The sequence below is a fragment of the Cheilinus undulatus genome, linkage group 8, assembly GCF_018320785.1.
Source record: "Cheilinus undulatus linkage group 8, ASM1832078v1, whole genome shotgun sequence".
Lineage (NCBI taxonomy): Eukaryota > Metazoa > Chordata > Actinopteri > Labriformes > Labridae > Cheilinus > Cheilinus undulatus.
In genome coordinates, this window is record NC_054872.1 from 49,864,954 (window position 1) to 49,891,119 (window position 26,166).

The 26,166-nt window shown below is 40.6% G+C and overlaps 1 protein-coding gene across 11 annotated transcripts in view; it reads right to left on the reverse strand.

Moving 5' to 3' along the window:
- Nucleotides 1–26,166, reverse strand: part of mef2d (myocyte enhancer factor 2d) — a 209,523-nt gene that overhangs the window by 71,654 nt on the left and 111,703 nt on the right. For 7 of the 11 annotated variants that reach the window (XM_041792905.1, XM_041792903.1, XM_041792907.1 and 4 more), the window contains one exon: nt 4,312–4,449. The exons of 1 other annotated variant lie outside the window; for it this stretch is intronic. In XM_041792905.1, coding sequence (XP_041648839.1) covers nt 4,312–4,449 — 138 coding nt within the window. Of the gene's footprint in view, nt 1–4,311; nt 4,450–4,576; nt 4,712–26,166 lie in introns of all 11 variants that reach the window. 3 more of the 11 variants (XM_041792911.1, XM_041792908.1, XM_041792902.1) reach the window with 1 other exon arrangement.

Below are 26,166 nucleotides of genomic sequence, written 5' to 3' on the forward strand. Positions count from 1 at the left end.
AAACTCATGATTTTGAATTTTTCCTCATATTTTAACCAATAAAACTCATTTTGAATTTTTCCTCATATTCTTACCTATAAAACTCATTATTTTGAATTTGTTCCTCATATTTTAACCTTTAAAACTCATTATTTTGAATTTTTCTTCATATTTTAACCTTTAAAACTCATTATTTTGAATTTTTCCTCATATTTTAACCTTTAAAACTCATTATTTTGAATTTTTAATCTCATATTTTGAGATTTAGACATATTACTTTGTATTCTATCTTTTATTTGGACCTTTAATACTCATGATTTTGAAGATATTTTTATTTTTTATTTTTATTTATCCTTTATTTTAGCAGGGGAAAACCCACAGAGACCAAGGTCTCTATTCCAGGGGTGCCCTGCAGCAATACAATGCAATACAATGCAGAATTAAAAGCATGTGCATGGTTAACACAGTCATAATTACATTAATAAACGCACATACAATTTGCAAACAATTTGTATCTCATGTAGTTGCCTTTTAAAAACATTTTTTGACTTTTAATTTCATGTTCTGACCTTTTTATCTCAGATTTTGAGCCTTTAAATTTATCATTTAGATTTAGATTTGGAGAACATCATCACGTTATATTGGTTAGTGCACACTTCTTACAGACCTCCAGTAGTCTCATTTGTAAGTTTTATTCTGTTTCAGACTTTAGTGTTTTAACTTCAATTTTGTATATGACTGAAAGTTAATGTTATTAACGTGATTATAGCTGCTGTATCAAAGTAATTTCTTGTTTCGAGTATTTAAGACTCTATCTGGCTAGCTACGAGATGTTTGAAAAGAAGTTGAATCTTGCTCAGAAATCTCACTTTTATTCACAGAAACGTCGCCATGTTTGACTTCAGAAATAGCTGCAGTCCTTCTCTGCTGCAGCGCCCCGACATGAGTGATGTCCCGTCCCGAGTGACCAATCAGCAGAGAGGCAGACAGGAAGAAGGGATGTAAATTGAGTGCTACTCATTAAAGTGACATTAATGGCATTATTGAGCAGGGAGGAAAAATGAATCACAGAAAAGTTGGCACAGGAGCAGAGCGGTAAAAGGGACTGGGCAGAGCGCCAGAACCTGCATAATGTCTACAGCCGGTCCAGCTGCAGGAGCAGGACTACAGCGGGACTGGAGTGACCTCTATGATACTGTAAATGAAGACCTGCAAGGGAACAAATTGTGGTTTTCTTTGTGTAAATGTCAGGGAAGAGTTGACTGGAGCACACAGCATGTCTGTTATTGCACGGTTGTTTCTTTATTGTTGCTCAGAATTACAAACGGTACCTTCAGCCGAGCGATTCCTCCGCTCCAAGGCATGCTCCAAACGTGCTGACAATTATCTTAAAGCATGATTTCCTCCTGTGATAAGGGTTGCTATGCCAACTTTCATGAAAACAGGGACCTCGTTAACACTCCTCTCCGTCTGTTGTTTATTCTTGAGCATTACTGAAGCTGCAGAAGCATCAGAAACGGCGTATTAAAGCCATCATACTCCTGAGGATACTCTTCTCTTTAATGACTGTAACTTTAGGAGAATAATCACAGGGAAGCTTGGCCTATATGGAGCTATGCGCCTTTTCAACCACGCATTTCTCACATAAGGTGTATCTGCAGCTCCATTAGAAAGCTGGCACCTGCTTTGGTTATTCTGAGATCTATAAAGTCTCTTTCTTTATCAAAACCTTATTAAAAAAGGCTGCATGGCAGCGAGTTTCTGGAGAATGAAACAAAATTCAGGAGGCATAACAAGAGGACTTTTGTTATCTTTCCAGTTCATCCCCAAGCCCAAAGTCTGCTTGTTTTGTTTAATTTAAAAAAAAAAATCTCTCAGTGCATTCTCGAACAATTTTGCTCACAAGATTTGAGGTGACAGTGACCTTGGTTTCACTGCCACCGGCTGAGACCATCATTGAGTCAGAGTGGATATTTGTGCAAAGTTGAAATAAAATTCCTTAATGGGGTGGCCAAAAGGCCCAATAGCATTGATCTATGACCTATGACCCCCACAGTTTAATGAGTTCATCATTGAGTCAGAGTGTACAGTCATGGAAAGTTTGAAGGAAATCCCACGAATCTTTCTTTGGATATCAAATGTTAAAGCTACATAGATAACATAGCACTGTAGTTAACTGTGCTACATAGCTATGTTGGCTGTGTAACCTATTTAGCTATCAAAGCCATGTAGTTCAGTTAGCTGTGATAGCTATATGTCTACTTTAGCTACACAGCTAACATAGATATGTAAGCTACATAGCTTATATAGCTATATAGCTAATGTAGCTAACATAGATATGCAAGCTGCGTAAGCTATATAGATACCATAGTGCTGTAGTTAACTGTGCTACATAGCTATGTTGGCTGTGTAAGCTCTGTAGCTAACAAAGTAATGTCATTCAGTTAGCTGTGATAGCTATATGGCTACTTTAGCTACACAGCTAACATAGCTATATAGCTAACATAACTATGTAAGCTACATAGATAACATAGTTACTTAGTTAACATAGCCACATAGCTCTGCTGGATGTGTAAGCCACTTAGCTAACATTAGCTACACAGCTAACATAGCTATTTAGCCAACACATCTAATGTAGCATCGTAGCTCACATAGCTAAAGCTTAGCTCACAAAGTAGCTTTGTAGGCTACAGTTATATTGTCATGCTGCTTAAGATAACTTGCTACTTTGGCTTATGTAGTAACGTTAATTATGTGGCTAGCATAGCCATGTTAGCTTTAGCTAAAGCTAATAAAGCTAAAGCAAGCCACAGTTTACGTACCCACTTCTAATTCTGGTCTATACATTATTCAATCCCAGATTAGACCTCTGACATTTTCTCTGTTTAATTTTTATTTTTTTGTCTGTAATGTTTGCAGTGTGGGTATTTCATGAATGCTAACTGCCAGTATTTGCTTGTGTGTTTAGTTGAATTTTAAAAGTATATAAATACAAACATCCTTCATTTATATTCATTTATTTACCCACATATTGTTCCAGAAGACAGAAGAAAGAAATAAGTAGCCCTGTCTTTTCAACAGTACCCAAAATCAAATGGGAGAAGAGAGTTGGGCCTTTGGCCCGTCACTTAAAAATTAGTCTTAAAAAGTAAAAACTATTCAATATAAAAAAGAGATCATGATCTGACCATAAAACAACGTGATGTATTTTTTCCATGTCGTCTACTCTGACCTGTCAGTGATCACAAACCTTCTAAAATACCTGCATCTTTGCTCTTAACCACACAGGAAGACTGTCTTTAATCACAGAAGTCTGCTTCTTACATTAAACACTTTTTTCATTGACGGCAAAGAGGGTTGTCAATATGATTACAGTCATGACTGATATTTATGCTCAAGTTTCTGCAGAAGTGTTGACATGATGTTCTGCAGTGATAAACGTGCAGCCTGTAAGAACAGTGCAGAAAGCTGAACTATTTTTTGTACCACGTATTCTTTCATACTGAACAATTCAGCAACAAAGTTTGAGTCTAAGACGTCGGACTTTTCTAGAGTTGGAGGCACTTTTAAAAAAGTTATGAAATTATAAGATGAATAAAAATTGTTAAGAGTGTTTTCACTGTGGTTAATGATTAATTTGGCTCTTTTTTACTCTTGTAACACAAGGATTAAATAAATTTGAGGCAGAAAAATGTAAAAAGATGCTTCTGCTCCTTGAAAAAGTTGATTTGTTTTAAGAGAAAATGGAAATGTGCTGCTTTTTGGAAGATTTTTTGCAAATTAGAGTATTTCCAATTAACTTCAACACTTTTTCACTGATTGAAAGAATATTAAACTTTATTTTTGGGCTGAATTAGACACATTTCTTTGGGTGACGCTCCTTTTCTTTCAGGAAAACTTGATATTTAGGGGGGTTTGTTGCAACTTTAGTCTCTGAGAAAAACTAATGTTTGACATTTTTCATAGTTTTTTGGTTTAAAGATAAAATTGAGTGATGGATGAAGAAAATTCACCAGTTGTAAGGTGACAAACTTATTTTTATATCTGAAACTTTCCCCTGTTTTCAGAAATGCTAGCCCTAACTTTCTAGCAAAGTCACACACCATCAGAGGGGATTGTGGGTAGTGGTTTGCTGAGTGGGTGGGGGGAGGTGCTGTTGGTAAGCGCTGATGTGGTGGAGGTAAAGGGTTGGGGAGATGGTGAAGGCGAGTGCTCTGTGAGTAATCAGGCCGCCGCCAGCAGCCGGAAAACCTCCGGCAGCGGGGTACCAACATGAAGGAAGGGGGGGGCGGGGTTACACAAAGGGGTGGGTGGGGAGGGGGCGGTACTCACTGACAGCCTATAGTTCTGCATCATTTTATCAAACTCCTCGTCAATTTTTTTGTATTTCTCCTCAGTGCGGGGGGTGAGGGAGAAGGGCTCCTCGGGGTCTGGGCTCTCAGAGTCCCGGTGCTCTTTCTTGTTCAGAGCCTTCGGTTCCCCGAACAAAAGAAGAAGAGGAGGAGGGCGGACAGAGAGGAGAAGAGGTAGATAGAGAAAGAGAAGAAGAAGAGAAAGGGTAGGTTAGATAAGGTGACAAAAGTGTGACGGTACTCACGCCGTAGCGTTTGAAGAGGCTGTCCAGGTCCTCGGTCTTGCGGTACTTGTCTTCGTTTAGCGGGCTTTGGTCGATGGAGTCGTCGCCGTCGGGCTCAGGGCTGTTGCAGCCGTTAAAGCCTTTCTTTCGCAACGTCTGAAGCGGTCAGAGAGGGGTAGAGGAGGAGAAGAAGGCATGTTTACATTTCATTTTATCATGCACTTCCTTGGACTACCGCTTATTTATCACACATTTAGTATCATAAACTAGAAAATGTGTAAAAGCAGAGAAAAATGCAAGGTTATACAAACAAATACACGCCAAACAAAATCACCACACCACCAGGCTTCAATCAGCAGTAAAAATGACCCTTAGAAAGCAGCATGTCACCCTGCATGTGGATCAAACCTGGAACTAAAACAAGTCCCTCTGGTCTTAAATTGGCACACAAAAAATTGCTTTATAAGCACTCAAAACAGACCAGGTCAGTTTGACCCCGGAGGACAACAGGTGACTTTCTGCTGCCATTAAAAAAAAAAAACAAACTGAAATGGTTTCAAACAATATTCTGACTAAACTTTGGCATATACCAATCCCTGATATTCCATCAAATGATGTGCCTCTGATCATAACTGTTGTTAAAATAATTCAGAATTTCTGCTTTATTTAACTCAAATATTGGGTATTTATGTGAATGAGGTCTGTCATACCATAAACGACAAAAACAAGTGTGAAATATATGTCAGTGTGTTGGAAACAAGTTAACTAAAAGGTGAAACAAAAACAATTGGTAACCATTTTCACACTTTATAAGCAGTCAAACAAGAACGGGAGGAAAAAAGCTGCGTAGTAAATATGAAGACAATACGAGTGTTACCCCTCAGGCATTACTTTAATTTCCTACCCTTTAAAGTCATTAAGGACAAAAATGTCCACTTCCAAAAACTGCTATAAAAACTTAACAGATTAATATTTTTCAGCTTTTTTTGCACAAATCTCTTAAACAACTTCAGCTGTGCTCAAAACTACCAAACATTCAATCATTTTGAGGATTTTAACCCTTTAAATGCCAGTTTGATTACTTAAAGTCAATGCTATTTTTTATGAAAAAAAAGTGTGCTATCTTCCTTAAACCAAATGTTGGATGGCTGGGGCATTATTTCTAAATCCAGAGTGGATATGTCAATGTTTAGCCAAAATACTGACTTTGATGCATTATTAGTTTTTGTATAGCATCCGATTTAAAATTTACTACCCTTTAGAGTCATTAAGGACAAAAACGTCCACTTCAAAAATCTGCAATAAAAATAGTATACATTAATACTTTTTCTGCTTTTTTTTTTGGTCAAATCTTTTGATCAACTTCAGTTCTAATCAAAACAATTGATTATTGAATAATTTGAAAATGTCCCTAGTGATGCCTGAGGGTTAAATTGTAGACCCACTTTGCAATGAAATGGTTAAACGTATGATGCGAGTGTTCCTGACTGAATGCAGGTTATACTATGGAATGATTTATTGCTCCAATTTGTTTGGGAAAAAACACAAGATGATATATATATGATATTTAAATGATGATGATATGTGATAATTACATATAATTGCAATCACAAGATTGGGGAAAAAATTGCAATTGGATTATTTTTGTTAATCATTCAGCCTCAGTCACAACCCACCAGCTATGTAGCAAGGACTTAGAGAGTGATTATTACCTCCGTCAAGGAGCTTATGTGATTGGGTGAGTTTGTTTGTTTGTTAGCAACATAACTCAAAAAGTTGTGGACAGATTTTTAAGAAATTTTCAGGAAATGTCAGAAATAGTGTAAGGAAGAACTGATTAGATTTTGGGAGTGATCCAGTTCACCGTCTGGATCCAGAAATTCTTTTAAGGACTCTGTACTATTGGGAGATAGGGCTAATGGCAGAGGTCTACACTGTTACCACTTTACACCAGAAGATGGCGGACATGAGTAACTTCAATCCCAGCAGCATTTTTGGGTGTGTTTCTATTCAAAGTTTTGGAGTTTATAGAGTTTGAAGGACACACGCCCGGTCGAGGAGACGAGTCGGAGCATAACAGAAAGAAAGACAGCAAATTGTAGCAAGAATACTCAAAATGCTAGGAGGAATAGAGGAATATTCCCCCTCTGCCATGACTTTCAGTCGTCCAGTGAGACCATGGGTGAGACTGTCAGTGCATCTGTTGGCACTAGCAGGCAATGCTTCTGCCATGACAGTCCACCTGTAGCGAAGCCACTGCTTTGCCTCACCGTGTTTCCACCCCAACAGGAGGGAGTAATTGGCGAATGTCGCTGTTGGGGGCACATGGGGACGCATCCAGGAATTTTTTTAAAGGATTCTTCACTACTGGGAGATAGGGCTAACGGCGGAGGTCTGTGCTCTCAGAGTGCTTCTCTGGTTGTGCCTTTTTTTGTTTTTCTAGTTCCAAAAGCAAAAGACAACCATGTTGGATTATTTTATTTCTTACCATTCCTGCACGTTTTCAAAGAGAAAACTCAAAACCTTCATTTATTTCATCTGCCCACCATGTTAGCAGAGGAATCATACAGCAGATGATGAGCTGACTGAATGTATTTTGGCCATTAAGAGAAGAAAAGCCCTCGTACTTCTCCAGCTTTATGCTTTGCCTCACTTTCCAAACTTCTTATTGTTTGCAATAATTTCCAAAAGTTGTATTCCATCTTCTTAAAACCACTTTTTGAGGCCATTTCCATTTCACACAAACACAAATGTTCATCTTGACTGCAGCACATCTGCTGACTCCCACTCTGCTCATTGTATAAAAATGAAGCAGTAAAAGTCAGATGTAACAGTTTGACCCTGCTAAAGACATACAAGGAGGGTGTTTTTATTCTTACAGCATACCCGAGAAGAAGAGAAAGAGCCTTGCAGTAAAAATCTCAACCTCTGATAATGCTCCATCGATTCGCCAGGTCAACGTTCGTAACATCTGCCGCCCACGTGAAAGCACGTTATTACCGCTGAATCTGCACTCCCGGCCCCGGCAGGTGCTCTCGGGGAGTCACAGGTTAAAAGGGTGAAGAAACTACTGACTCAAAATCCAAATGGAGAAAGCTTTGAAATCAAAGGACGCAGCTTTAGCAAAACAACCCCCCTCCTAACCCCCCTCGCCTCAATCTCCACCGAGCGTTCAGGATGTGCTGCAGCAGCCACGGGGCGAGAAAATGTGTAGAAACCTGAGCTGCATGTCAGATGACACACCGAGGCATCACACCACTCGGCACAATCAACAGCGCTACTAATTGGTGTGAAAGTTTGTGCCGAGGAGAGCGGTTGAGCGAAGAAAAAAGGGGGTAAAGGGCGTGTTAGGAGGCACGCGGCAGTGTTAGCGCCACAGTCAGGTTGTGTCTGTGTTGGCACGCTTCGGAAAGGGTGAGAAGAAGAGAAAGAAAAAGAGAGTGAAGAAGGAGAGAGGCTCTGATTTTGAGAGGATTCTGCTAAACGAGATTTGCCGTTAAGTAGCTTTGCCTGGTGGGCCCTTGACCACACAGCCAAGCAGAAAGATCCTCGCAGCAAAATGGATCTTAGACCAGAGCTGGAGAGACTTCTGTGGAGCCGATACATGATTTAGCTCAGGGTGGTGGAAAAAAAGAAGAAGGAGAAAGAGGAAGAAAGTGTCTGGCCTTGAAATCTATCAGCAAAAGGAGAATTATAAAGTCGTTTTCATCTCTACCTGAGTCATGCAGGATATTACATAAAACATCCTGCTCCCATTAGCTCCTGGCTTTTTCAAATAGTCTCTGGAAAATTCTATCAAGACCTTAAAACCAGAAAGAATGCAGCCAAAGGACAAATAAACTATTTATTTAAAAGCAGACAGAAGAGAATCTTACTGGAGATGGGTAGTGATGCATCTGATAGGCGATCCCTTTCAGAACAGTTTCAATCAAGGCGTAAAGCAGTGTTTATTCAGAGCATTGATACTACGAATCCACAAATCCATGATAATATGACTGTTGGTAAACTTTTGTTGCAATGAAAACCTTAGCAGTGCTGCAATCAGACTTCTACTTTGACCCTGGAAGTAAAAGCCACAGCCTCTTATCAGCCAATCACAATGCTCCAGTTTCTTCTTGTATTGTTTTCTTGTTGGTGGCGACCGATCCTAACCTGACATGCCAAACAGACTTATATATCCACTGAGAGACTGTGGGAAGGCTTTTCAAACTATTCTCGGAAGATGATTCTACGATCAATCAGTCACATTTATGACATTTATAAATCTTTAGGAACCTTGTTTAACATCAACCCTGTGGTGCACAGTCAAGCTCTACACATCCTTTTCTTCAGGACAACCTGGGCTTTAAGAACATGTGTGCTGCAGGAATGTCACTGGAATTTGGAAAAAGTTATGAGACCATAAAGACTGTCCTGGTTGTTTGTCGCTATTCGTCAGCAAGGGCGCCTATGAGGGGCGATAAAGGGGAGAGCTATCTGTGGCCCAGCCAAACTGGGAGGCCATGGAGGTCAGCAAAATCACCCTCCATTGTAGAATTGATCTGTAATAACCATGTTTTTTGTTTTAACTGTACAGTAACCACTCTTATCAAAGCAACAAATGTCTTTTTTATTCATCATGCCATGGTATAAAGCCATCTTAAAAATGTAAATCCCTTTTCTTTAAAACAGAATTAAAATGGGATAAAAATGGCAAAAATTGCCAGAAAAGGTGGCAAAATGGGATTTTACAACTGGCAAAAATGGGTTAAAAGTGGCCAAAACGGCAGAAAAGGTGGTCAAAAGGGATTTAACAGTGGCAGTATTGGCTTTAAAGTGGAAAAAATGGTCTAAAAACATAGTAAAAAGGCTTAACATTGGCAACATTTACTTTAAAGTGACAGAAATAGCAGAAAGGTGGTGAAATAGGATAGGAATTCGGCAGAAATGGGTTCAGAGTGGACAAAATGGGATGAAAAAATCTAAAAAACTGGTAAACAGTTGCAAAAATGGGCTTAAAAAATAGTAAAACTGGTTAACATTGGCAATATCGGCTAAAAAGTAGCAGAAATTGTAGAAAAGGTGGTGAAATGGGATTAGAAAGTGGCAGTAATGGGCTTAAAGCGGTAAAAACAGGCTTAAAAAGTAGTAAAAGGGGTTAACATTGGCAATTTTTGCTTTAAAGTGACATAAATAGCAGATAAGGTGGTGAAATGGGATTAAAAAGTGACATTATTGGCTTTAAAGTTGCAAATACAGGCTAAAAAGTAGTGAAAAGGGGTTTTTATTGGCAATTCTGTCGTAAAGAAGGGACAGAAATGGCGGAAAGGTTGAAATCGCCCAAAAAAGTACACTACCTGCAAACTTCATGCAAAAATTGAATCTTCAGCATCACTCAGATAAACATTTCCTCTGTCAAAGACACAAGCAACATCTGAAAAGCTCTACAGACTCTCTGCTTCGACTGTTCATCACACTTCCAGCTCGTGAGCAAAAGCTTTTTATAAAATCACGGGCTTGTTCCTAAACATTTGGCTAATAATGGCTGACAGGTGGATCTCTGTAAGCTCATCAAACATGGAGTCACTCATGATTAAACGGTTTCAGTCTAGTTGTTGCTAGGGTTGCTTTAATAGCTGGAAGGATTTGAAGAGAGCAGATTCCTTAAATAACACTAAATATTTCTCTTCCTCATATTTCCTGAGCTCAATAATCTTCTGAGGCCCAGATGGGCGGCTGTAGGGGCCGATGTGGCCCTCAGGCTGCCAGTTGATGATCACTGGTATAAACTCTACACATATTTTGGCAACATTTCCAATGCAAAGGAGTTTTTCTGCAGTCACTAAAACAAGAACTTTTCCTATCATGGGAGTCAAAACAGGAAGTGATATCATCACATCTTAAAACTGTGGTATTTCTGACAAAGCTATCAGAGTGCAAAGCTTCACAGATCCGCTGTCAGACACAAAGTAGTCCAAGATCATTTTCAATATTTCACTCAGCCTTTATTTTCTTTAATTAATTATGCCGTGTCAAGTGTGACTGCAGTCTAGTGGTGGTCTGATTAAAACATAAGCACATGTTCTGTGACTCCCACTGAGCTCAATCAAACGTTAAGTGAGGATGATTCAACTGCAAGCAATCCAGCCTTGGAAGTGGAGCCGGCGGAGACTCGTACCTGCAAGAGCGCCCGACAAAACCCCGAGGAGTCAGAGACAGAGGTTCTTTTAATTTCAGATGAATTAGTCTCACATCGTCAGAGCAGGTGAGGGCAGGAGGGTAATGATGCCTGCTGGATGTCAGCGTAAAGACACTGCCACTTTTTAATAACAATAGTGCTCTTTGATATGAATCTCATTAAAACTCAAAGCCATTATTATTACCGCCGTGTCAGAGCGCTGATTTATCTCGCAGCAGAAGCGGGTTATTAGACAGATTTGTTCCAACACAGAGACAGTCGCCTGATTCAGCTGTTAGCTCTCACCAGAACAAGTCAGCGCTCTGATCTGCAGCTTAATGCAAATTTAACGTGCAGGAGCCGGAGCCACTGCTGCCGCCACCGTGGCTCGCTTTGTTGTCCACAGTTCATAAAAACATGCTCTGCTGTGACAGCTGGTGTGTGAATATGTGTGCTCTGACCTCAAAAAGGAAAAAAAAGAGGGACTAAATATGAAATAAACAGAAATAAAAGAGTTCAACATGACAAAGACTGCATGTGACGGAGGTCTGCGTGGACGAAGTGATCGAGGCGTGGACCTCCTGCACCCAGCTGTCAGGACACAAAGAGACAAAGAGTCTGCATCATCTACAGAATGATGATGACACTGGAGCCATGCATCGTTCACATGTACAGACACACCAGTAGAAACCATGGCATCCATACGTGTTTGATTCTGAGGCTGGTAGCCTACTTATTTCAGCTCTATCCTTCTATAGGCCAAATCCAGTCCATGCACATTTTAAAACCAAATGACAACTCCAGGATTGCTCCTGTTTCTTACAAACTGGGTCTAACTCTCACTCGAAGCTTACATATCAGAGTGTAGATGTTTCATTTACTTTCCTGAATCCCACACTCAGTCAGTGCCATGATCCAAAACTAAGATCTATGAGCCCCAAATCAACAGGTAAGAGGTTTAATAATGATTAAAAGCAACCACACTGCAAACAAAGAGGGTATATAAGGGGCTGAACGGTGGTGCAGGGTCAGCACAGCAAGAATGTTCTGGTCAGGGCTTTTCTGTGCACAGTTTGCATGTTCTTCCCCTGCATGCGTGGGTTCTCTCTGGGTTCCTCCCACGGACCAAAAACATCCTTGTTAGGTAAACCGTTGGGTCTAAATTGCCCGTAAGTGTGAGTGTGGGCTATTCGTCAGCAAGGGCGCCTAAAAGGGGTAACATGGGATTTTAAAAGTGGTGTAAATAGGTAAAAAAAAATGGCCAAAATGGTGGAAAAGGTGGTAAAATGGGATTAAAAAGTAGTAAAAGGGGTTAACAGTGGCATTTCTGGCTTAAAAGTGGCAGAGATGGCGAAAAGGGTGGTGAAATGGAATTTAAAAGCGACAGTAATGGATTTAAAACGGCAAAAATGGGTGTAAAAAGTAGTAAAAAGGGTTAACACCTTTTAACAGGGTTAAAAATGGCAGAAATGGTGGAGAAGATGGTCAAATGGGATTTAAGAAGGAGCAAAAATGGGTTAACAGTGGCATATTTGGATTATTAGTGGCAGAAATGGTGGAGTAGGTGGTAAAATGTGATTACAAAAAAGTGCCAAAACAAGCTTAAAGAGTAGTGAACGGGATTACCATTGGCAATATTGGCCTTAAAGGGGCAGAAATGGTGGAAAAGGTGGTGAAATGGGATTAAAAAGTGGCAGTAATGGCTTTAAAATGGCAAAAATGGGATGAAAAAGTGGCAAGATTGGCTGTAAGTGGCAAAAATTGGCTTAAAAAGTAGTAAAAGGGGTTAACATTGACAATAATGGGTTAAAAGTGACAGAAATGGTGGAGAAGGTGGTCAAATGGGATTAAAAAGCGGCAGTAAATGCTTTAAAGAGGCAAAAATGTATTTACTGAGGTGAAAACTAGGCAGAAAATAGCAGAAATGGATTAAAGTGGAAAAATGTCTAGATAAGGTGTTAAATAGTATAAGAAATAGCAGAAATGGGATTAAAGTGTCAAGAATTGGTCGTAAAAAGTCATGAAAACAGGATGTTATGTGGCAAAAATGGTGTAAAGTGGGTAAGAAGAAGCAAAAATGGGTGCAAACTGTGTAAAAATGATAAAGTGGTACTCAATAGTGGCAAAATGTGGCAGGTAAAGTGGTTATAAGGTGGCACAGATAAATACTTTCAACATCAGAACCAAATAAAAGTCTGAGTGAGGGAACTGTTAGCCAGGATGCTAGCACCAATGCTACTGATCTAACACACATAGCATCAATAAATCACAGCTAGGGAGGGCCCATTCTTTGGGTGTGTCAGGGGCCCAGCTGATTCTGAGGGTGGGCCTGGTTTTAACGCCACTCACTTGAGGGTTAGTTTGGCAACCAGCCTCAAACAGGTCAGGCGTCACTGAGGAGCCTAATGTGGCCTAAAATCAGGCTGAAAGTTATCTACTGGGTGGCCAGTTTCAGTTTGAAAGTCGTACCATCATCCAAAGTGCACCAAACTTCACAGCCATTAAATTTTTATTCTGCTCATAAATCCTGAGGTAGAAAACCAACAATAATAGACTCGCCCTGGAAACGCTCCGCAGCAGCACAGAGACGACAAAACGTCCTCACTTAAAGTTTATGTCCTTGCTGTGAAAGTCCAAAAATGAAACTGTGCCTTAAAATTAAAGTGGTGTAACAATGATGACAGAACTGTCCTTCCTCCTGCAGGAACACACACCTTGTCTTTGACATCAGCAGCCCCTCTCTCTCTCTCTTTCTCTCTCTCTCTCTCGTCCTCTCATGTAAACACTGCTGATATTTTGTGAACATTTCAGTGCAAACATGGGCAGCGTTCCCTCTTCCCTCTCTTTCTCTCACTGACCATTTGTGTTACAGTACACTCAAACTCTCTCTCACTCACTCGATCGTCCACTGATCAGCTTGTGTCTCAGTCAGTCAGCCATCTGTTCACCTGTCCACCGCCTCCCTCTCTCTCCCTCTCCCTCTCTCTCTCTCCATTGTGTTGCCAGGGTAAGATTCACCCTGCAGAGCGCCACGCCGGCCTCTGACTGGCTGCAACTGCTAACAAGCCCCGCCTCCTCACCTTCCCTCTCGGCTCTCTCTCGCCCACCTGCCTGTCCGCCCGACCTCTCTTTCCATCTCCCTCTCTCTCTCCTTCCCTCTCTCTCTCTCTCTCTCTTGCCTTCTCATCTCTCGGCCCACCACCTTCAACGGCGCTCTCGCTCTCTCACAGAAAAGTGCAAAGTCTCGCACTCGTCCTTCTGTGTTTTTTCGCCCTTTTTCCTTGTAATGTCTCCATATGTGAGTCTCCACGGATGCCTGTTTCCTCTCATCCTCCTCCTCCTCCTCTCTCATCTTCTCACTCTTTCCCACCGCTCTCTCTCTCTCTCCGTGTCCTCTTTTGCCCTCCTCTCTCTCTTTTCCATATCTTGACCTGATCCGAGAGCTTTCCCATCATATTCACACTCCCTCCTCTTTGCTCTTTCTGCTCATCCATCCATCTCTTCTTAGGCCTGCTATCCCACACTGATATATCTTTTTTGTATTCACTGAATTCGATCCATGGTGCTTTAAATCGAACGACTAAAAGGAAACTCCTGCTGTCTTTCCTGAGCTTCATGCAGAGAATTTGATCTGCTTGGAAAGATCCAATTACACATTTTGTAGTTGCTGAAAGTTGGGATTATTGTCCTTTTCCTGTCTTTTTACCAGGCCTGTCAAACAATCTTACTTTCTTTTTTCATTGTTGGACTTCCATATAGTTTATCATGGATATTTGAGTTTTAAATGCAATGGTTTTGCATTTCAAAACACAAATTTTGAGCCCATAATGCCAAAACGAAGCAATCTTACCAGTCTAATGAATCAAATGAGGTCAAAATAGAGAGTATTTTAAAGCAATAAAAGCAATAATACAACTGTTTTACTGTTAAATAAATTCTTAATATTCTTATTAAACTCATTAAAAGAAAATAATTGTTCTTACTAAAAGCAAAAACTTGAATTCAAGGACTTTTATTTCCTTGAACTGGATTAAAATATTTTCCAATTTTTTGTTCAACTAAAACTTTCAGGAGTAAAAAAAGACTAAAATGTGACTAAAACTAAAAAGCTTTTAAATGCAAAGAGTAAGACTAAAATTAAAATAGCAGAAAAATTTATTACTGTGTTAAACATAAGGAAATATGCAGGAGTGCATGTACAAAATAACTCACTGAAGTCCACTCATCAGGAGTTCACCCTAACCTCTGATTTCCACATACAGCGGCCACGCCGCGATCCGCCAGCAAATTGTACTGCAGAGCAAACTGCTTCCTGTCTAGTCCATCAGAGCATTTCCACAGCCGGTGCTCCAGACCGGCAGCGGCATGTCCTTAAATCGCCGCTCCGCTTAATCAGAGATACGCTGCAGGTCTGTTTTCAGCGCTGGTCGCTGCCAAACTGCGTCAATACCTGTCAATCAGAAAGCTCCAAACAGGAAGTTGTAAGCATAGAATATCTGGTTCTTGCAACATAGAAAAACAAAGCACGGACTCCCATCACCATAGCAACATTATGTCTCATCCAGCAGCGAGAGCAAAGGGTCATCGAGAGGTCAGTAGGTCACATAGTTACAACGGCACCATTGACAAGGAAAAGTTAACTTTTGAGGACATTTAGCCAAAGAGTTTTAACCTTTTACCTTCCTAATGTACTCACCCAATGGAGGAAGCAATAATATCATAGACTTACACCAGAAAGGATGATAAATTAACCCCTAAAGGTAAAATAGTCCGCCTTTGACATACTATTCCTACCTGAACCGCACCGTACCGTGGCGAGGTCATGCGCCCTCGGTTGGAGCAAACCCGCGGCGCTTCTGCGTGCTGCAGCTGTCCTATGTGGAATGTGGGTAGGTTGATTTCTTTGCGCAAGTAGTCCAGTTCAATTTAACTATAAACCATCAAGCCCACAACCACTGTGTCTCTCCTGGACTTAATTGTCTTAAAAAGTTTGTAAAACATCAACCTTGTGATGCACAGTCAAGCTCCAAATATCCTTTTTTCAGGACAACCTGGGCTTTAAGAACATGTGAGCCACAAGTGTGTTATATCACCTAATTTTTCTTTTAAGTTATGGAACTACAAAGACAAAAGTAAATATAATTGGAAATTCAATCTCAACAGTTTTACCTTGCAAAGACCAATAAATACATAAATAATCATTCTATGACAAGGAGTCTTCAAAATATCATTATTATTATCATTTTAAAGTCCTTGTGCTTTTGGGAATTTGAGTCCTTATTTAAAGAAGTTCCTGTCTGCAGTGACCCTGAGGGACACGTCACGGCCTCTCTGTGTCTCTTTCTCTCTATTATGACTCATTCATTTAGTTTATTAGTCTGTGCACATGCACTGTTCTGCAAAGCATGACGTGACGGCAGAACAGCCTGCTATTGGTTTTCACAGCCTGGTCACGGCACCTGCTGGGATTAAGAAAATATTGCAGCGGGCTAACCCTGCTCGAAAAATGGCTTAAAATGGATGTAAAGATGTTTAATACCTTTACAGCCAGATCAGTTTAGCGAAGCATGATGTAACAACGAAACAGCCTGCAATTGGTTGTCAAAGTCCATGTGACAAAACTATTAATGGATAATGCTAAGTGTGTGACAGAAATGATTAAAAATGGGTTAAAAATTGATAAAAACACAATTAAAATCAGAGCTACTGCTCTGAATTTAACATTGAAATTCCTGGCTTGCTAGAAAAGCTACCATCAGAGCTACAAAGGCAGGGATAACATCATCGTAACGGCATAAGAGGCCGCAAAAGGAAGTAAAATAAAGTCAGGCATAAGCTGTACGATTTCAAGCTGACTATGTGAGAGTTGTGGAGGAATGTCAGCTCATACTGAAACTTGAAGACTGAAACTCTTACAAAGCACAGCGAGTTGAGCATTTTGGTCATAGCTCCGCACTGTAAGAGTGTGCAGTCGTACGACCAAAGTTTCAAACATGCGACATGTGGTAGTCGGACTGGGCTAGGTTGTTTTATCTCTACACACTGCCTGTCAAACTATGAATGATCCGACGGAAAGTCTGCACAACTTTCCAGCGAGTCGTTAAATCTTTTTTTTTAAATCAGAGCAGAGCATTTCACAACTGTTATTGAAGCATGTTTCTTTTTTAGACATACATATGGAGCTTTTTCAGACCTGAATCTCATCACTATTAACACTGACAGCTTTCATATCTATCCACTGATCGCAGTGGTCATCAGATTAGCATAAAATGGAACAGAAAGCTTTAAAAGGAGCAAATATCCACCGTTAAAGTGCATCTGTGTTTGTTGCAGGTTATCAGGCTTGTCTGAACCACTCTGGGTTTGGCGAGCTCTTTCTTTGACGTTCTTAAACTGTCCTTCTTCTCTGCCCAAAGAGCCCTGGTCTCCCTCCAGCTCTGGATGAAATTTATCCGTGGAGTTAATGGATCCCGCTCCCTTGGGGGTGTCGAGGCCTCGGGACGGCTTGCTTGGTTAGAGAGGAAGCGAACCGTGTGGGACGTCCCTCCAGTCAGACAAACAGATCCACTCTGAGCCCTGATTGGTTGAAGTTCGTCTGCATTAATGAGCACTAAACGGAGGGGAGTGAAGGGGGGTCATTCCTGATAAATTCTGTCCTCATTAACTAGGACGTCTGATTAAAAATGTCTGTTTTTGTTTGTTTTTTGTGAGGCTGTATCCATCATTCAACTTCTCTTTAATAAGACTGAGCATAGAAATGAGTCAGTAATTCATCAATCAAGGACTTCCAGTGGTTAATATCTTTTTAATGGAGTCTCGGCTCTTTTTCATTCTAAGGTTGTTCATCATTTTGTACGAGGGGTCAGTCAATTGAGCTGAATGTTCAGTGCACATCTCTGTGAATCCCTCGACCTTGCAGCGCTGCTGTAATAAAGAGAAATCACTTCTAATTAACCCTAAATCTCAGATTTTTATTTTGAAATGTTAGGAGGGAGATGACAAAAGACACATCAGCTTTGAACTTTGCCTTCAAGTCAGACTGTTTCTGATGCATTTGAGAGCAGAAATGAATATGAAGAATCTTAATGAGGATCCTTTTTTTAATTATTGATGATTTGACAGCCATCCTTGGGTGTGTTAGATTGTCTCTAAAGGAGGTTTTTTAGATGGATTTGTTGTTGATGAGGCTGTTAAATAGAAGTCGGTGTTAAAATGATTTTGTCAACATTTCTGACCAGTTAGCCTAGCATTTGTTTACAGGCATGGAAGTCAAAGGCCAAGCCGCAATCAGCTGATTGGATGACTGCCTCCACCAATCCACCTATCACAGCTTTTCTTCTTAACAAGGCAGTCCATTTGAACATGGTATGGTTGCACCTTTTATGCTATTAAGGAGTGGACTGCTGCCAAACTAAACATATTTGTGATTGAAATGCAATGGCATTCATGCATAATAAGGGCTTCTTTTAGCATTCCATGGAAAGTCAAGCATGCATCTCAGCTGACCAAGGGAGCATCTTTGGAGACTTTACTACCAAGCAAAACCATAATTCCATTTAGCAAAAAACTGCCTTACCTCTCTATATCAGGATAAATTAGCTGTTTTTTTTTAAATACATATGTGTAAATTTCAGACTACTTTCTTACCTTTATATAATTGTATAGTAGGACTTATTTATTGTCCTGTATAATGATCAATAGTGTAATTTTTGTTATTTGTCTCGTCAGCTGCGGTCTTGTCTGGTGTCTGCCCTTGTTTTTGGGACTTTTATGTCTGTTTTGTGTCAGCTTTATGTGGGACAACAGATGAAAATGAGCAACTCACTAAATCTGGTCCAACCATGTTTTCAATTACTTTGTACGAATGATCAATGTCATTGCAGACTGTCTCTTGATAAATAAATAAACTAAACTAAACAGCTTAATGGGCCTCTTTGTATAAGGTGAGGTCATTTTTTTTAAACTTGTGTCCATCTTGTTTCCAAACTGTTAGATTTTCTGTGTCTTGTAATTCTAAATCTGTTTATATTTTTCTGAATTATCTGCCTTGGGACAACAGATTAGTTTAGCTATCATGCTAATCCTGGCATATTTACATCAACATGTACTGCAGATGAATGTGCATTGTCTAAATTCAACTTAACTTTGATGCATGGCTGCTTGAGCCGAAGACTGAGCAGCAGGTTGAAGTCTGTTTGCAAATTTTTGATGGATTTCATTACAATTCAAAAACAAAGATTAATGCATGAATTATTTTTTTTTTTTAAACCTTGCCTTTTTGCAAAGATTTCCTCCATTCTTCAGTTTTAGATAGTCTTACTTTTGCATGCCGAGGAGCATGCTCAGTACGCCTAGTTTGGGTCTGACTGAGGTGACTAAATCACCCCCAATCTGCAATTTGGGGGCGTTAACCCAACGTTTAAGATATTTGATGTTTAGATCTCAGTCTTTCATGTTTACATGAGCTTTAAAAGTCCAATTTTAGTCCAACTAAGACAGAAACTTTACAATTTTTGTCTGCATGTAAATGCACTGAGACAATCCTGCAGCAATTTTACATCAATGTGGTCTTTTAATTTGAAAAACTCGAGATTATTGACATGAGTAATGAGTGTGATTCTGTGCAATTTCTGCTGAAAAAGATACATGCAGTGTGCACTTTAACATCTCTGCTGCAAAGTTTTACATGCAAACGATACTTGAAATGGATCTTTGATGCACATTTCACCTTAGAAAGACATTGCAGCTCCTGCAATTTAAAAATGTTGCTATGAAATGTCGATTAATTGCATGAGCAGCGATTCAGTGACCTCTTGTAGTCCAGATCAGGGCCTCAGGATGTAACAGAGCTGGAGTTCTCCAGATAGATACTTTAGTGGGGAAATTGAAGTCCTTGAGAATCAAGGTTGTGCAAAGTCAATCGAAGTCTTTTTGTTATTAGTAGGGATGCACAATAGTGGATTTCTGCTGATATTCCATGTGCCGATATTAACAAATTAAACAGTTTTGAGCTGATGTAGGTCTGTTGGTCCAGACTTAAACTAACTTATTTGTACACACAGTACAGTCAGCATTTACAGCTGCTAATGACAGCTGAAAAATAGGTGGTAAATATCAGCAGCCAAGCCTTTTAAGCCAACATGTACGGCGACCAATATCACACTGATAAAGGGTTTTTGTTGTGGCTATCATGGCGGCTAACAAAATGAGCTACTTAAGAGGTGAATCCTGTCAGGAGACCTGCTGTGATTCGTGAGTCTCTCTTGGCTGTGACCCAGGATTGCAGCTCTGCCCAGAGTCCTTTAACCCCCCCCCCCCACTGCAGAGACTCTCTGCTGAGGCCTGAGCTGCTTTAAGAAGAAAAGGGCTTTCCCGTTCTCCGCCCATCGTCTTGCTTTCTCCCCTCGTCTATTCATCGCCGCTCTTTTAGCATTTCGCTCGCTCGTGCTCCCTCTGTCCCCTCGCTCTCCTCCTTCCCTCGCCCTGATTGGGATCTGCAGTCAAGCGGATTAACACATTCTGGCAGGAGAGGCAGGCTGCCCACACAGACACAGAGTGGAGCAGCACGTGCATCTCAAACAGAGGCTGTGTTTGTGAGCCTCACACTGCACTGAAGGAATGTCACACTCACATATAGACACTCTACCATGTGAGATAAAGTGCTTCTAAGCATACAGGGACACTCCAGCGTGCATGTACAGTACACACAGGCTGACCGTACACGTCCCTGTGTGTGTGCATGCATGGATGTGTGTGTATGTGAGCCTGAGCCTGCGTGACTAAATCCACACTTCATAATTCATACTCAAAAGCACTTGCTTGGAGAAACTCACGGAGGCAGAGCGGCAAATGGGCACATTTTGTGACTATCCAATTATCCTCCTCCCTCTCTCCCCCTCTCTCTTTCTCTCTCTCTTTCTGTCACCGGGTACGTCTTTGTCCTCGACCGGCGATGTCACACCCTGCCACCTTATTTAATCTTTGATAATTACCCTATAGTCCATCTATAGCGTCACATTCCTTGACTATTTTACCTTGCATTCCCCTAAAAGTACCAACAGACGTGATATGTCTCTGAAACATGTAACTATCATGACCTTTGTGTGAAATATGTGTCCAAAAAAAAGACTAAGGTCACATCTAAATATCACTTTAAGCCAGGATACCAAGAGTTTGCCACACCAAAAAAGCCACTCCAATAATTATCCTCCATTGAGGATGTCCTATTGGTAGAATTTCTTAAATTCTTAATAATATCGGTAGTGCAGACCTGAAACTTCAGATACTTTTTGACACGCAACCGGCTGCTTAATTCTGATTGGCTACAGTGATATTTTTAACTTACAGATCTAAAGTAATACCCAATATTCTATTTTCTACCATCTTCTCTAATTATCAACTTTTATTTTTTCCTTTTCTTACTTTGTTTTGCCACTTTTAATTAATTTCTGCTGCTTTTAGCCCATTTTCAAACTTCTTTTAGGCACTTTTTTGACCATTTTGCCACTTTTATCCTGCGTCTTTGCCATTTTTCACCCATGTCAGCTGTCTTTTGCCATCAATTGCCACTTTCCCCCATTTTTCCCCCATTTTCCCACCATTTAACACCTTTTTTCCCCACTTTAGTCACTTTTTACTCATTTTTTTCGCAGCTTTTTGACCACATGTAACTCAATTTTTGGTGACTTTGCAACCCATTTTTTGCCACTTTTCACCCAGTTTTCCGTATTGTATACCTATTTTCACCACTTTCTCCCCATTTTAGCCATTTTTTACCCATTTTGCACCTTTAAACCCATATTTACCACTTTTGATGCTTTTAGCTATGTCTTTATGCTTTTTGACCATTTTTGCCAACTGCAACTTATCTTTTGTCACTTCTTACCCATTTTTGCCACTTTTCAACAAGTTGTTTGGCATTTAATTCCAATTTTGCCCCTTTTCACCCATTTTTACCACTTTTTTTTCCAGCTTTTTGACCATTTTTGCTACCTTTAACTTATTTTTATTGCCACTTCAACCCTTCTTGACATTTTTCACCGCTTACATCGTGGCTCTTGCAAAGGTATTTTTCAACAGTTTGGCTCTTTGGTTGAGCAGGGTTGAGTAACACTGGTTTATACAATCAATCTTTGCTTGTATATCGCCAATTCAGAATCAAAGTTATCTTAAGACACTTTACAAAGAGGGCAGGTCTAGACTGTTGTTTCTGTTGTGGCATGTAATAAATTCAAAGTTAACTATTAATATTAGAATAAAGTTTATATCCTATCACGTTAAAGACCAGCGTAAATCACCAGGAGCACAGAACTAGCAGTAGGGGCAGAGTCAGACAGCTCAGGAACATTTAAAGCCAAAGACAGAAACAGCTGGTTCAGCGCAGGGCTGAAACAGAGGGGTTTTTAGACACACAAAAATCCAATACTGGAGTGTTTTATAGGCAACAGACTTCACGGGCATGATTTGGGGACCTCTGAGACCAATATAAACTTGCCTTAAAGGGGTTAAATATGTCCCCTTTAAGGTGGGGTCCAGGATAAATCAGCAAGACCAGTTTTGGTTTTCTAGGAACAGAACCTTTTTAGTAAACATTAGGTCAAACATACCAGACAATCAGAACATGAACATATTAAGAATAGTCTGATGCATCATTTTTTCCCATGAGACCTGCATATGTGCTGCTGTTTTAAATGTTTTTATGCATGCATTTTGCTTACAGCTGTGGAATAGATATTTTCCCTCCATATGTAGGTCTTAGGTCACATGAGGACTTATTCTTGACTTAATGTTCCAAATGGTGCTGCAAATGCAGAATAATAAGGATTAATGGAAAATGGTTGGCGCAGATGATGCTAACACCCGCTTAGCAAGGAGGTGTGTGCCGCAGCACATCTGGCAGGGGGACAGGCGAGGACAGACGCTGGAGAAAGTTACTAAACGCCTCCTGGCCCGCAGAGAGGAGGCAATTGCGTGGGGTCGAAGCGTACGAGGCGGTATAGGAGGGAAGCTCACACACAGACAGACACACAACCGAGAGGCTCACCAGGCCTGAATATTGTATGAGGCGATCTCATGGGCCACTGCAGAGCGTGCAAACACAGAGATGCACTCAAACACACATAAAGAGAGAGAGGAAGAGACAGAGTGACACACTTGAAAACACAAACACATGTACGCACACAAACAGGGCCAGTGGAGCTTGAGCTGATGTGGCCCGGAGCAGCCCAACGCCCTGTCACACATACACATGCATACACTTAAGAGCCATCTGCAGCTGGAGATACAGCCTACAGAAAGGCTTTACTGCTGACACAGTGAGGCAGACAGAGAGCCAGGCATAAGAAAAGGAGGGAGGAATGGTCGTGACCGAGTAAATCAGGAGATTAGGAAAAGAGGAAGAGCGGGCGAAAGGAGGAGAGGAAGTGACAGACGGAGAAGTGGAGGTGAAAAACACGGCAGCAAACTCTGCTACCTCAGTCGAAGTATCCGCCCACTCAAATCAAAAAGTGCTTCGCCAACACTTTCCTGGAGATTTCAGCCCTTATTGGACTTCATCCATTATTGGATTAAATCTCTCTGGATGTAGCAACAGCAGCACCTCAAGCCCTTTTAGACCAAACAGTCTCAGGAAATAAAAGTCTTTCTGCACATTATCATTACAGTGTTTAATGCAGTGTAGGAGCTGTGAGGGTCTGTATGCTGTTTAATATCATATACAAAACCAGGAAAGTTGACCATCAGCTTGGTCCAAACACATTCTGACAACACACATCGATTTAAAGTCAAACCAATTACTCCTAATCCTACAAGCCCTGTTTGATTTGTTTTCTTTTTGAAAATCTTTATTTTGGCTACAGGATACATACAAGTACTAGGGTATGGATACTAGGTTACAATGTGACCTATAGTTAGGCTATACTAGGCGCAGGGCGGGATGGGACAGGATGGGAGAGGACAGGATAGAATAGGATAGGATAGGATAGGATAGGACTAGATCGGATTGGATCGGATCGGATTTGACAGGATAGGATGGAAGAGGAAAGGACCAGATTGGATGGGATAGGGTAGGATCAGATAGGATACCAGACCGGACAGGATCAGATAGGATAGAATCGGACAGGAAAGAACAGGATAGGATAGGATAGGATAGGATAGGATAGGATAGGATAGGATAGGATAGGATAGGTGGGACAGGATAGGATAGGATAGGATCGCAGAGGATAGGACCACATCGGATGGAATAGGGTAGGATAGGATTGGATCGGACATGAAAGGACAGGACCGGATTAGATAGGATAGGATAGAATTGGATCGTACAGGAAAAGACAGGACCAGATAGGATAGGATAGGATAGGATTGGACTGGATCGGACAGGATAGGATAGGATAGGACAGGATGGGATAGGACAGGATAGGAATGGATCGGACAGGATAGGAATGGATCGGACAGGAAAGGATAGGACTGGATAGGAGAGTATCGGATAGGATTGGATCGAATAGGATCGGACAGGAAAGGACCAGATCAGATGGGATAGGGTAGGATAGGATTGGATTGGACAGGACAGGATAGGATAGGATCGCAGAGGACAGGACCACATCGGATGGAATAGGATAGGATTGGATCGGACAGAAAGGAAAGGAAAGGACCGGATAGGATAGGATCAGATAGGATTGGGTCGGACAGGAAAAGACAGGACCGGATTGGTTTAGCTAGGACAGGATCGGATAGGACAGGTTGGACAGAATAGGATAGGGACTACAATTGACCACAAAGCTTCCTGGTCTAGTAAAATCACTATAGAACATGGGCAAAATTCATGCACCCAACTGTTGAAACCACAGGAAAATATCTGTTCTCTTTTCACATAATGATGAGTGTTTTTTACATATTTCCAAACTGATATAATTATCTGCTTGCTTAGGCTTTAATAAAACACTTATTTTTGTATGTCTAGCGCCACTGCTTGATAAAGAAATGTTAAATTAGGACATGCTAAAGACCGAGCATGCCTTCAGGAATCTAGCCCTCTAAAAGTATACTTTGTCAGTTCCTGAAAAGGTTCCTGTCTTCCTGGAGAAGTTGCGGTGAAAGGCAGCTGTATTTGAAGCGCCTCCAGCACACTAGCTAGCAATTGATTTAGATGTTTGTGGATAGCTACAGACAACACGGAGAAGAATGATGCCTTAAAGCTGGAGTTAGAGGTCGAAGGAGCCTCTCAGGGGTTTATGAGATGAATCAAAGAATCTTTGAAGCCTCTGGGCTCCATCCAATAACACATTTGATGAAACAGCCTGAAAGCGGGAAATACAACTCATCATTTGGTGCTGAAGTTCACCACTCCTGAGACACAGGTAGGTTTGCTTTGTTCTTAGAGGCTGGGGTTTAAAACATAGGCAGAGAACAAATACACGAAATTGATATTTAATTCTGCGAGAATCATTTGTCTCTTCAGGCATGGCACTCGTGTTTATATGTTTAGAACCAGTGGGGGATTCAGTCCCCCTGCAAACACTAATTTCCAGCGTTGTCATCTAAATCAGATAGTGGAATTAAAAATCTTGGAATTTCTCCAGTAGATGTCTCCAGCATGCATCCATGAAACAATCTGAAATACTTCTGACTTATTCAGATGCCTCATACCCTCCCCAGTCCCTCACTGGTCTAAAAGCTATTTGGTCTCTTTCATATATAAACTCAAATACATATATATAATATATATAATTATGAAATTATATAGTTTTCTTCTTTTTCCTCATTTTCGTTAAAGCAAAAAGTTACTTGGATTTCATATTCAGTTTGTACTGAGTTGGTTCAACCGAACTGAATCGTTCTGTATTTCTATGAATCCCCAGTGAATCGAATTGTGGCCTGTGAATAAAGACTCGAATCGAGCCGTCCTGAGAAGGAGATTCACACCCCTAGAAACCAGGGAATTTAAGGAATATTCCCCACTGACTGTCAAGACTTTTCAGAGAAAGCTTCAGCAATCTGCTCCAATAATTTAGTAATTTCCAATGTAAACATTAGGTAATTATCAATATGATATATGGATCATGCGTGCAAAACATTGTTGTCTCTATTTTTTTTGTAAGTGGTAGGAGAAAAAATCTAGGCCCATTAGGGTTAAGACTATGATGGATTATGCTGCTATCACAGTCGGTTTTGCTGCTGCACGCCGGGGCAATCTACAGGGAAATTTCAAAACTTTCCATACCAGAATTACCCTTTAATTTCACATTAGGAAATATAGATTTAACTTCAAAATACAATCATTACCTTATGTCAATTAAGCAGATTTATTCCTTTTATATTTGATCACAAGCATGCCACATCACTACCAAACTCTTCTCACTTTCCTGTGTTTGTTTGAATCAAACTTTCACCTTTGCTTTCAACATGACAGTAAGCTTGTGCTGGTGACTCCATGTTGACGGCGTTTGCAGCTGACCGATCA